The sequence below is a fragment of the Oncorhynchus masou genome, chromosome 9, assembly GCF_036934945.1.
Source record: "Oncorhynchus masou masou isolate Uvic2021 chromosome 9, UVic_Omas_1.1, whole genome shotgun sequence".
NCBI lineage: Eukaryota > Metazoa > Chordata > Actinopteri > Salmoniformes > Salmonidae > Oncorhynchus > Oncorhynchus masou.
Genome location: NC_088220.1, coordinates 36,857,871 through 36,870,747, shown reverse-complemented (window position 1 = coordinate 36,870,747; position 12,877 = coordinate 36,857,871). Strand labels below are relative to the sequence as shown.

The following is a 12,877-nucleotide window of genomic DNA, read 5'->3' as shown; positions in this document are numbered from 1 at the left end:
ATAGGTACACATTTCAGTGTGTACGCTGTGTACCAGCTTTGATGTAGGCCTAGGCTACACGGATACGATTTGCTCTTTGTTTGCCTCAAACAATTGCTTTATCTTTATATAGCCACAATATACATGATTTAGGCTACTATTTCCATCAGGGAAAGGATTGCGTATGTCTCAATCCGTTGCATGTGTTGTTATTGTAAAGTAAGATTTGAATGGGAAAACAGATCATAGGAATGGTGCTGTCGGAGGGCCGTCTTTTATTGGATGAAACTATGAGAAGTAAGTTGTGTTGATGGGCATTCTTCTCCTAGTGTAGTAGTTGCTGTATGGCTGCTCTAATCAGTGTTTTGTTATTTTTCCCTTTTCATGTTATCGATGCCTATTTTCGTCACAGTGTGTTTATACCAGCTACTCTGTGTCTCGTCCAAAAAGTGTGTGTGTGTGTGCAAGATATTCTTATATTTGGTTCCCATAGGCATAGATAATCGAATCGAGCATGAGTATGTTTGTAAGACAGTAACTTGGCAAAGAGGTGTTTTTCCTCCTCTCCGTTTTCAACATCTGATTGTTATCCAGTGACAAAGGCAACCGCATGTTCTGCTCCTCATCTGAACCAGGAGCCACTAATCCACCTCCAGCTTCTCCTCGCTCTCGTCTTACACAGGAAGATAGAGGACCAGGGGCACTGCTCCGCTTAGACCAGAAGCTTATTGTTTCCATTTATTGACTCTTACGACAACACAGTTCCTACATTATGTGTATGAGTTAATACAAAATCGAGTTATGCCAAAGTGAGACACTGGCTCGTGTACCCAGGCCTGAATGTCAATGAAAAAGTAGTATGTCGGATGAATTCCCTCCGTCTTGTCGGTAAGCGTGGACGCAGGTTTGGATGTGGATCGTGTGTGTGTGTGTGTGTGTGTGTGTGTGTGTGTGTGTGTGTGTGTGTGTTTGGGTTTGGGTTTGTGAATCTCATCACATCCTCTGTCATTCCCCTCTTTCTCCCCAGATGGCGGACAAAACAGAATTTGGATTACTGCTTCCTCATGATGTACGCCCAGTCCAAAGGGACCTACTATGTGCAGGTACGAAACCTCAAGCCTCTTGCAGCATGCATCTGTTTACAGTGTTTTCTGTAAAGACTGAACAAATGAGTATATTCTGCATAGTGAAATGAGAATCTTAGAAGTGTGTAAACACTATGAACTGTTTGTCCTGGGAGAAATTGTTCTGACATGTCAGTGCTTGGAACGACATTGCTCGCAGGGCAGCCATTTCGCATAACCTTTGGACAGGTGGCACTCAGCAACAGCTATAGTCCTACAGAAGCTATCTAGAAAGCTATCGTGAGGGTGACACAGCAATAATATTTGCCCCAGTCGTTTCCCGCTGCTGAGGCTGCATTCCTGAGAGCCGACGAGCGGCTGCCATTTAGATTTTTGATTTGATTTATTAGGATCCCCATTAGCCGACGCCAATGGCGACAGCTAGTCTTACTGGGGTCCGAAACATAGTGAAATATTCATTACAGGCAAAATACTTTAGAATTTACATACATTTAAAAACATGAACATGTGGTGTGTGTGTGTGTGTGTGCGCGCATCTATCAGTTACACATACACACAGCAAGTAGGTCACATAGGGTAGAGGCCTGAGGTGTTGCTTTATTTGTTTTTTTGAAATCAGGTTTGCTGTTCACTTGCGCAATGTGAGATGGAAGGGAGTTCCATGCACTCATGGCTCTGTGTAATACTGTACGTTTCCTTGAATTTGTTCTGTACCTGGGAAGTGAAAAGACCCCTGGTGTGGCATGTCTAGTGGCATAAGTCTGTGTGTAAGTTGACTATGCAAACCATTTGGGATTTCCAACACTAATGTTTGTTATAAAAACAAGAAGTGACGCAGTCAGTCGTTCCTCAACTCTAAGCCAAGATAGACTGGCATGCATGGTATTAATATTAGCCCTCTGATTACAATGAAGAGCAAGGCGTGCTCTAAAAAACATTGTGCAGGTGTGGTTGGAAGCCGAAGGGCTTATATGAAGACCACACCACAACAACAACAAAAAAACACAATATGCATTACATAAGTACAAAAATAAAAAAGGGTTGTTAAAACACACAAGAAAATCAACTCATTATAAAGGATTTGATCAGTAATCACAGAGAGAAAAAAGAACAATACTTGTTTCGTGTAAGTGTGTGCATGAGCGTTAGGCTATATGGAGGAGATTACTGAGTAGTTTGGTTCATCGGGCTGACCCCTAGTCTTCGCTTAAAGTTTTTGAGGGATGATGAGGTTTTGGCAATGTGAAGATAAGAATTCCAGAGTATGGTACCTCTGTACCTGATTGAGAATTGACTATGTGATGTGTGTCAGTAGGGAGGGTGAAGGTTATCTCAGTGTCTTGTGTTTTACAGGTGGATTTCAGAATTTACCTGGACAAATTCATAGCAGGGTTTAGGTAAACTGTCTGGGAGGTATGATGATTTTGTAGAGGAAAGTGCATAATTGCTGTACATTAATATCGTAAATAGGCAAGATGTTGTGTTTCTGAAACGAAGATGCAGATGGAGCTAGGTAATTAGAATAGGTGGCTAGTCTTCCAAATGTATTTTGTATAATGAGCCATTTGTGTAGGTAAGAGGCACATATACTGGCCAAGACAATATTACAGTAAATGAGATATGGTTAAATTAAGCTATAGTATATAGTTCGGAAGCAAGCCTGATGAACCAAACCACTAATCTTTCTGATGATACCAACAGATTTCATCACTTTACTGCAGACAAATTGAATATCTTTCCAGGATAACTTTTCATCAATTAAAACTCAGAGGAATTTAGTGGATGTGACTTCCATTTCATTCCCACCAATTGAGACTCTGGATCATTTTTTAAACCATATTCCTTATTCTTACTAGTGAATAAAATCAAATTGGATTTTTTTTAACCTGTCTGGCGCCAGTGGGACGGTAGCATCCCACCTGGCCAACATCCAGTGAATGTGCAGGGCGCCAAACAGAAATCTCATAATTAAAATTCCTCAAACCTACAAGTATTATACACCATTTTAAAGATAAACTTCTTGTTAATCCAGCCACAGTGTCGGATTTCAAAAAGGCTTTACGGCAAAAAGCACACCATGCGATTAAGTTAGGTCAGCGCCTAGCCAGAGAAAACCATACAGCCATTTTCCAAAGAAGGAGAGGTGTCACAAAAGACAGAAATAGCGTTAAAATTAATCACTAACCTTTGAAGATCTTCACCGGATGGCACGCTCAGGACTCCATGTTAGACAGTAAATGTGTGTTTTGTTCGATAAAGTTCATCTTTATGTCCAAAAACCTCATTTGAAATTGGTGCGTTATGTTCACCAATGCATTGTCTCAAACAAACATCTGGCGAAAGTGCAGAGAGAGACACTCACAGGTCTGCATGTTAGACAATAAATGTTTGTTTTGTTCGATAAAGTTCATCTTTATGTCCAAATACATCCTTTTTGTTTGCACGTTTAGTCCAGTAATCCAAATGCAGAAGGCGCGGGCACTAAGTCCAGACGAAAAGTCAAAAAAGTTCCATTACAGTTTGTAGAAACGTGTCAAACGATGTATAGAATCGATCTTTAGGATGTTTTTATCATGAATCTTCAATAATATTCCAAACGAACAATTCCTTTGTCATTAGAAATGAAAAGGAACGGAGCTCATGCTCACGGCTGCACGTGTGACTAAACTAAAGGCTTTCAGCCAGACCACTGGTTCAAACAGCTCTTATCCCTTCACAATAGAAGCCTGAAACAATTTTCTAAAGACTGTTGACATTTAGTGGAAGCCTTAGGAAGTGCAATCTGACCCCATTTACACTGTATATTGGATAGGCATTCACTTGAAAAACTACAAACCTCAGATTTCCCACTTCCTGGTTGGATTTTTCTCAGGTTTTTGCCTGCCATATGAGTTCTGTTATACTCACAGACATCATTCAAACAGTTTTAGAGAGTGTTTTCTATCCAAACATGCATATCCGAGCCTCTGGGCCTGAGTAGCAGGCAGTTTACTCTGGGCACGCTTTTCATCTGGACGTGAAAATACTGCCCCCTACCCCAAAGAAGTTAACATTGAACAAATGTTTTTTTATCTGGAACCGTACAGAAAATGTGTCCGTTCCTGAGTTGGCTTCATTAATTAGTGAATCAAAATTATTGTGTGATAAAATCAAATTGGTACCATCACCAAAGAGAATGGGAAGTACGGTAGAAGACATAGCAGCAAGGTCATTGATATAGATTAGGAATAACAAAGGTCCAATTATCCAACCCTGTGGCACACCACGGGATATATTGGCCCTGATAGAGGCACAGCCATTTGCATAAACAAATTGTTCTCTATCATGAAAATAACTATATAGCCAATTATGTGTATAATCATGAAAACCGTAAAAAATGCCATTTAGAAAGTAATATTTTCTGATCGAACTATGTTAAACACTTTCGATAAATCTAAAAAGATGCCAGGAGCGTATTCATTGTTGTTCAGGCCGGTAGAGATTTTAACCATAAATTGCAAAATAGCCATATCTGGTAGTTTTTACAAAAACCATTTCGGTGTTGATTTATATCTTTCAATATTCTCTTATATATACCATTTTTTTCTAGGATTGTAGAAAAACTTGGTAGTGCAGCTATGGGGTGATAATTTGTAAAATATCTTGGATCCCCAGATTTATATATTTTTATGCAAATATGCAAGTCACCATTTTACTGTACTACGCCTTTTGGATTCTATGCATGTGACAAATAGACATATATTTTATTTGATATAGTGTGTGTTTACCAGAGACGGTAATGTGAAGAACAACAGGACCTGCGCCAGAGTCAGATTAGGATATAGGTCAATGACTAGATAGTGTCATTTTTTTTCTTTATTGTAGGCTACAACTACTTTTACCACTTTTAGTCTTGAAATATTTGGTTGTTTACTATACACTCTGTTTAGCACATGGCCTCACATGTGAATGCCTAAAGAGGGTGTGAAGGTTGCTGACAAAGAAGAGCTCTGCAGTAGGTAACCAAAACATTCAAGTGCCATTTCTCAAAAGTGGGGTGACGTGTTTATCAACTTTCAAGCAGAATTTATTTCCCATGTTTTCTTAACTGCAGTGTATGATATACACATTTCTAGCTCTGAGTCTCTACTTTTATCCATTGTAAAATTAACAGCATTTCAAATTTTACTACATAGGACCAAATCCAGGTGGTGGGTCACATTTAGTCTCCTCAACTACAATGCTCTTAGTTTAAGAGATGTTGGGTACCAGTTTATTGCTGGCAACCCATTCTAAAATTGGCTGCAACTCTTTGTTAAGGATTTTACAGTCACTGACACGTGACTGTAAAATATACACAGTATTTTTCCACATTTTGTTACGTTACAGCCTTATTTTTAAAATTGACTAAACAAAATAATTTCCTCATCAATCTACACACAATACCACATAATGACAAAGCAAAAACACTTTTTTTGGAAATGTTTGCAAAAAAATACAGAAATAGCTCATTTACACAAGTATTGCTATGAGACTTGAAATTGAGCTCAGATGCAACCTGTTTCCATTGATCATCCTTGAAATGTTTCAACAACTTAATTGGAGTCCACCTGTGGTAAATTCAATTGATTGCATGGGATTTGGAAAGGCACACACCTGTCGATATAAGTTGACAGTGCATGTCAGAGCAAATACCAAGCCATGAGGTCGTAGGAATTGTCTGTAGAGCTCCAAGACAGGATTGTGTTGAGGCACAGATCTGAGGAAGGGTACCAAAACAATTATTCAGCATTGAAGGTCCCCAAGAACACACAAGATTCTCTTGTCTGATGAAACCAAGATTGAACTTTTTGGCTTGAATGCCAAGTGGCATGTCTGAAAGAAACCTGGCACCATCCCTACGGTGACGCATGGTGGTGGCAGCATCATGCTGAGGAGATGTTTTTCAGAGGCAGGGACTGGGAGACTAGTCAGGATTGAGGGAAAGATGAATGGAGCAAAGTACAGAGATGTCCTTGATGAAAACCTGCTCCAGAGCGCTCAGGACCTCAGATTGGGGTGAAGGTTCACCTTCCAACAGGACAATGACCCTAAGCACACAGCCAAGACAATGCAGGAGTGGCTTTGGGACAAGTCTCTGAATGTCCTTGAGTGGCCCAGCCAGAGCGCGGACTTGAACCCGATCAAACATCTCTGGAGAGACCTGAGAATAGCTGTGCAGCCACACTCTCCATCCAACCTGTCAGAGCTTGAGAGGATCTGCAGAGAAGAATGGCAGAAACTCCCCAAATACAGGTATTTGGTTGGATGACAAGTTGTCCTTTAAAGTTCATGTCCATAATCTTGTGACAAAGCTTACATTGAAATTGTGTTTTTATTTTCGTAATATGACTTGCTTCCCACTTATGGCTAGAAAGAAGCTTGTTCAGGCAACTATTCTCTCTGTAATTGATTATGGTGACTTGTTGTGTATGCATGCAGCCTCATTTGTCTTACAGAGACTGAACTCTGTTTATCATGCATCCTTGCACTTTATTACAAATGCCAAGTCACTCACCCACCATTGCACCTTGTACCAAATGGTAGATTGGACCTCACTTTATATGCACACAAAGATAAATTTGTATGTGTTCATCTACAAAGCCCTCTTTACCTCTGTAGTCTGGTCTCCTTCAACACCAGCAGTTACCATACCCGGTCTGCTTGGTGGTTGCTACCTAAAACGTCTTAGGGATATGGGACAGTATTTTCACGTCCGGATGAAAAGCGTGCCCAGAGTAAACTGCCTGTTACTCAGCCCAGAAGCTAGGATATGCATATAATTGGTAGATTTGGATTGAAAACACTCTAAAGTTTGTTTCTAAAACTGTTAAAATAATGTATGTGAGTATAATAGAACTGATTTGGCAGGAGAAACCCCGAGGACAGATCATCCAGGATTTTTTTGAGGTCACTGTTTTCAATTAATTTCTATGGGAAGACCTATTTAATAGGAACCTGGTTGCAGTTCCTATGGCTTCCACTAGATGTCTTTAGAAATTGGTTGATGTTTTTCTTTTGAGATATGAAGAAGTAGGGCTGTTCTTTGTAAGTGTCAAGTCAAGTGGACTCTACTGTTTTGATGCGTGTGAACTGGAGCGTGCTTCACATTGTTTTTATCCGGTATTGAACACAGTATATTTTGCACGCCCAATTTTTCAGTTTTTGATTTGTTAAAAAAGTTTGAAATATCCAATAAATGTCGTTCCACTTCATGATTGTGTCCCACTTGTTGTTGATTCTTCACAAAAAAATACAGTTTTATATCTATGTTTGAAGCCTGAAATGTTGCAAAAGGTCACAAAGTTCAAGGGGGCCGAATACTTTCGCAAGGCACTGTATATTGTTGTGAATGTTGAATATTGATTTTTCTGTAGTTTGAATTTGGCGTTCTGCAATTTCACTGGATGTTGTCAAATCGATCCCGCTAAAGGGATTGGCGCGCAAAGGGATCACTAAGAGGTTAAAATCAGTTCGCTGCTTAGGGTCTTTTCAACGGTCTCCTTATTCTTATGTGAAACCAAGAGGGCAGAATCATCCGCATATAGGAACAGAGGGCATGAAGAGGCAGAGTCCATGTCTTTTATGTAGAGCAAAAAAAGCAAAGGCCCCAAAATGCTCCCATGCGCGGGGGTACCACAGTTTATCTCCTTAGTATCAGACAGTGTCACGCCCACATTCACCCTTTGAACCCTGTTAGTTAGGTATGACTTTTCCCATGAAAAGGAGTTGGTGCCAAATCTTTGTAGGTCAAGCATCACCATACGACAGAAGTTTCCCTTGTCAATTTCTTGCGAGTTAAAATCTCTCAAGTGTCGTAAACAAGTGTCGGTAGAATAGGAATGTCTAAAACCGGACTGAAGGTTATATAAAATGACACGACACAAGATTGACACTGTTCTGTAGTTACCTTGTTCAACTTCGCTTCGTTTCTTGTATAAAGGAGCCACTCTTGCATGTTTCAACTAGTGTGGTACCTTACCATGTTGAATAGAAAGGTTGATGATGTGTGTTACATAATGTCCAATACAATCAGCAGCATCACTCAGGAATCTAGCTGGGATGTAATCCAGTGCTGTGGCGTTCTGTTTGTCAAAATCTTTAAGCATATTTGTAACATCTAAAGTTGAAACCTGTCCTTCGGGGTTGTTCTTAACTGAATATTAGATTTAAATATGATGGTTTCCAAAGGTGCTAGAGTATTCTGGGTGTTGATCAACAAGGTTGCTGGCAATGGAGTTGAGAACCAATTTAACTCATTTATCAGCCACCTGTGCTCTGTAAAAGGTAACATTACCATTGATGTTCAGTCCAATGCTTTTTGACTTTTGTTTTTGGCTTGTTGCTAGGTCCTTGAGTCTTCCAAAGTCCCTCGGGGTCGTTTATTTTGTCCTGGATCTTGCTGTTGTAGAAGGACAGTTTTGCTTCGTCAACCAGCCTTTGAACTGTATTCCTTAGGTGTTTGTATTGAGTGAAGGAATCTGCCAATTTTGACCTCAGTCTTTTCGAGCATTGTTTCTCAAGGTGATGGAAGGATTTCCCTACTGATCCAGGATTTTGGCCTTTGTTTGATCCTCATCACTTTTTTTGCGATGCCAGCTTGTCCACAGTACTGACAAATTTACCTTGGAAGAATTCCCGTGCTCTAGCCACACCCTCACTTTCCATAACAGTAGACCTGTCAGACTGTCCTAGCAGTTCATTAAATAGTTTTTTTGTCATAGTTTCTGAGGGATCTTGTCCTGATGGTATTGTGGCAATTTTTAATCTCCCCCCCCCTCCTCCTCACTTTCCTAGTGCGGTGTATTAAAAAATGGTCACTAATTCCTCATTCTATTTGCAATTATACAACTTCTGGATATCTTGTGTTATACAATAATGAGATCAATGTCGATTCTTGTAGGCTCATTTATCAAACTAACGTTTTGCAAAAGTTAGACAAGGCCTTGTACAGGGGGCAGCTCATGTTCACTACTTCAGCTTTTACATCACTCAGTAGAATCACTTCAGAGTTTTGAAAGCCACAGTGGGCAGTACACACATTTTCAAGGATCTCATAAAAGTAACTCCGGTCTGGAGGTCTATACAAAGCCCCTGTAAAGATTGGTTTGCTTTTTGGTAAAAATATATCCTGCCAAACTGCTTCCATGCAATCAAGATTTAAATCCATTCTCATATTAAAACCAATGTCTGCTCTGAAATTAATGTACACACCCCCTCCTCTCCGATTTCTTTCCTTTCGGGTAATTAGGAAGTTTTCTATTTCTGATTCTTTGACGGAAGGATCTAGCCAAGTCCCTGTGAAACATAAATCCCCTGCATTACTATTTTTGGCAGGCAAATCTCTATTTTTGGCAGTGGACTATGTACATTGAGATATAAACAATGCAAAACCTCTGGAGGTCGAGGGGCTTGAAAGGGTCTACCTCCGTTTGGGTGATATGTTCTCCTCATCACCAAGGAAGGCTGCTGACACTATTGATTGTGGGAGAGCGGACGGCGGACCAAAATGTTAAACTCTGTCCATCTTCATGCAGCGTTGGGCCTCTGCCTCGGATGATAGTAACTGTGTAAGGAAGCATTAAAACAAACAGGTTCAAATCCACACCTGCAACACAATCCAACATGCAGGTAACTGACAAAATAATAGAAAGACTTGAGTAAATGGGGGATACAAAGTACATTTAAAGCGGGTGCTTCCGCACAATTGTGGTTCCTGAGTTAATTACGCTGTTAACATCCCATCATGCTTAGGGTCATGTATTAAAATACTGGTCAGGCCATTGTTTTGCCCATTATTTTGGCTATGTCCACATAGAATGAAAATGCCCCCATCCACTTGGCACGAGTGGTCACTGAATGGTTTGATGAAAATGAAAACGATGTAAACCATATGCCATGGCTGTATCAGTCAGATCTCAACCCAACGCTTTCCACCAGCATCAACAAAACACCAAATGATGGAATTTATCGTGGAAGAATAGTGTTGCATCCCTCCAATTAAGTTCCAGAAACTTGTAGAATCCGTTACCTGTATCTGCAACTTCAGAAGGGTGCCCTCTACTTGACACTAAAACACAGAAAGGTATAACAAAGACAAACAAACCAAACAGGTGTATACAGTGGGGCAAAAAGGTATTTACTCAGCCACCAATTGTGCAAGTTCTCCCACTTAAAAAGATGAGAGACCTGTAATTTTCATCATAGGTACACTTCAACTATGACAGACAAAATGAGAAGAAAAAATCCAGAAAATCACATTGTAGGATTTTTAATGATAAGTATTTGGTAAATAACAAAGGTTTATCTCAATACTTTGTTATATACCCTTTGTTGGCAATGACAGAGGTCAAACATTTTCTGTAAGTCTTCACAAGGTTTTCACAGACTGTTGCTGGAATTTTGGCCCATTCCTCCATGCAGATCTCCTCTAGAGCAGTGATGTTTTGGGGCTGTTGCTGGGCAACACAGACTTTCAACTCCCTCCAAAGATTGTCTATGGGGTTGAGATCTGGAGACTGGCTAGGCCACTCCAGCCAGGACCTTGAAATGCTTCTTATGAAGCCACTCCTTCGTTGCCCGGGCGGTGTGTTTGGGATCATTGTCATGCTGAAAGACCCAGCCACATTTCCTCTTCAATGCCCTTGCTGATTGGAAGGAGGTTTTCACGATACATGGCCCCATTCATTCTTTCCTTTACACGGATCAGTCGTCCTGGTCCCTTTCCAGAAAAACAGCCCCAAAGCATGATGTTTCACAGTAGGTTTGGTGTTCTTTGGATGCAACTCAGCATTCTTTGTCCTCCAAACACGACGAGTTGAATTTTTACCAAAAAGTTATATTTTGGTTCCATCTGACCATATGACATTCTCCCAATCTTCTGGATCATCCAAATGCTCTTGAGCAAACATCAGATGGGCCTGGACATGTACTGGCTTAAGCGGGCGGACACCTCTGGCACTGCAGGATTTGAGTCCCTGGCGGTGTAGTGTGTTACTGATGGTAGGCTTTTCTACTTTGGTCCCAGCTCTCTGCAGGTCATTCACTAGGTCCCCCATGTGGTTCTGGGATTTTTGCTCACTGTTCTTGTGATCATTTTGACCCCACGGGGTGAGATCTTGCGTGGTGCCCCAGATTGAGGGAGATTATCAGTGGTCTTGTATGTCTTCCAATTCCTAATAATTGCTCCCACAGTTGATTTCTTCAAACCAAGCTGCTTACCTATTGCAGATGTAACAGTATCACTTTAGACCATCCCCTCACCCATACCCGGGCATGAACCAGGGACCCTCTGCACACATCAACAACAGTCACCCACGAAGCATTGTTACCCATCGCTCCACGAAAGCCGCGGCCCTTGCAGAGCAAGGGGAACTACTACTTCAAGGTCTCAGAGCAAGTGACGTCACTGATTGAAACGCTATTTAGCGCGCACCACCGCTAACTAAGCTATCCGTTTCACATCCGTTACACAGATTCAGTCTTCCCATTCTGGTGCAGGTCTACAATTTTGTTTCTGGTGTCCTTTGACAGCTCTTTGGTCTTGGCCATAGTGGAGGTTGGAGTGTGACTGTTTGAGATTGTGGACGGGTGTCTTTTATACTGATAACAAGTTCAAACAGGTGCCATTAATACAGGTAACGAATGGAGGACAGAGGAGCCTCTTAAAGAAGAAGTTAAAGGTCTGTGAGAGCCAGAAATCTTGCTTGTTTGTAGTCGACCAAATACTTATTTTCCTCCATAATTTGCAAATAAAGTAAAAAATCCTACAATGTGATTTTCTGGATATTTTTTCTCATTTTGTCTGTCATAGTTGAAGTGTACCTATGATGAAAATTACAGGCCTCTCTCATCTTTTTAAGTGGAAGAACTTGCACAATTGGTGGCTGACTAAATACTTTTTTGCCTCACTGTATGCTTAAACACACACTGGCTCCTTGTTACTAGGCAGACTTTAGCCACTCGGATGGAAACATGTACCTTCAGGCTATGCTCAAACCTTACACTCCAACCTAGGCACTCCATTCTGCCACCTCTGCTCTCTTGGCCCTCCCACCCTTACAGGGGTCAACTTCCGCTCAACCCAGTCAAAGCTCTTCTCTGTCCTGGCACCCTATTGGTGGAATGAGCTTACCTCTGACATTAGGACAACAGAGTCCCTGCCCATCTTCCAAAAATGCCTGAAACCCTACCTCCTCACGGATTAACTTGATTATTCCCACAGCTTTATTGCAGATAAATGTTACTTACTATGACTGAGATATGTGGTTGTCTCCCCAGCTATCTAAAGATGAATGCACTCACTGTAAGTCGCTCTCGATAAGAGCTTCTGCTAAATGACTAAAATGTCAATGGAAAATGGAAACCGATGGAAACAGGCATGTTTATTCCACCACCGCTCTGGGAATAGGATACCGGCCATCTGTTGCAGCCCAATGTACAGTATCACCCTCGCTCTGCGTCCAACTCGCAAAACATGTATCCAGGCTGTCTCCACCTCAGTCCCCACATGCGGCAGGAGAACAGGGGGCGAGAGGGAAGCGCGTGAGATGGGAAGTGACAGGGGTTGCGTGGGCTCAGTGCTGGAGCCTTGCCTCAGATAGGAGAGGAGCGCATTATGCCACAGTGGATTCCTTCCTAATCACCTCACATCTGTTTAGTGACACACACAGAGCAGCCGTCACTTCTCTCAACGTGGCTGTCGAGCTGTCTTTTTTTTCTTTTCTCTTTTTTGTTTTTGCGTTAATTAGTTGTAATTTAGAGTCGGAGTCTACACCTGTTGTTTACAAAGCATG

General features: G+C 41.3%; 1 protein-coding gene across 1 annotated transcript in view; it reads left to right on the top strand.

Annotated features, from left to right (window-relative positions):
* The window catches only part of LOC135545964 (alpha-1,3-mannosyl-glycoprotein 4-beta-N-acetylglucosaminyltransferase B-like), a 222,333-nt gene that overhangs the window by 153,851 nt on the left and 55,605 nt on the right, over nt 1-12,877 (top strand). Inside the window, exon 7 of the mRNA XM_064973976.1 lies at nt 1,007-1,082. Within this exon, the coding sequence (XP_064830048.1) occupies nt 1,007-1,082 (76 nt within the window). The remainder of the gene's footprint in view (nt 1-1,006; nt 1,083-12,877) is intronic.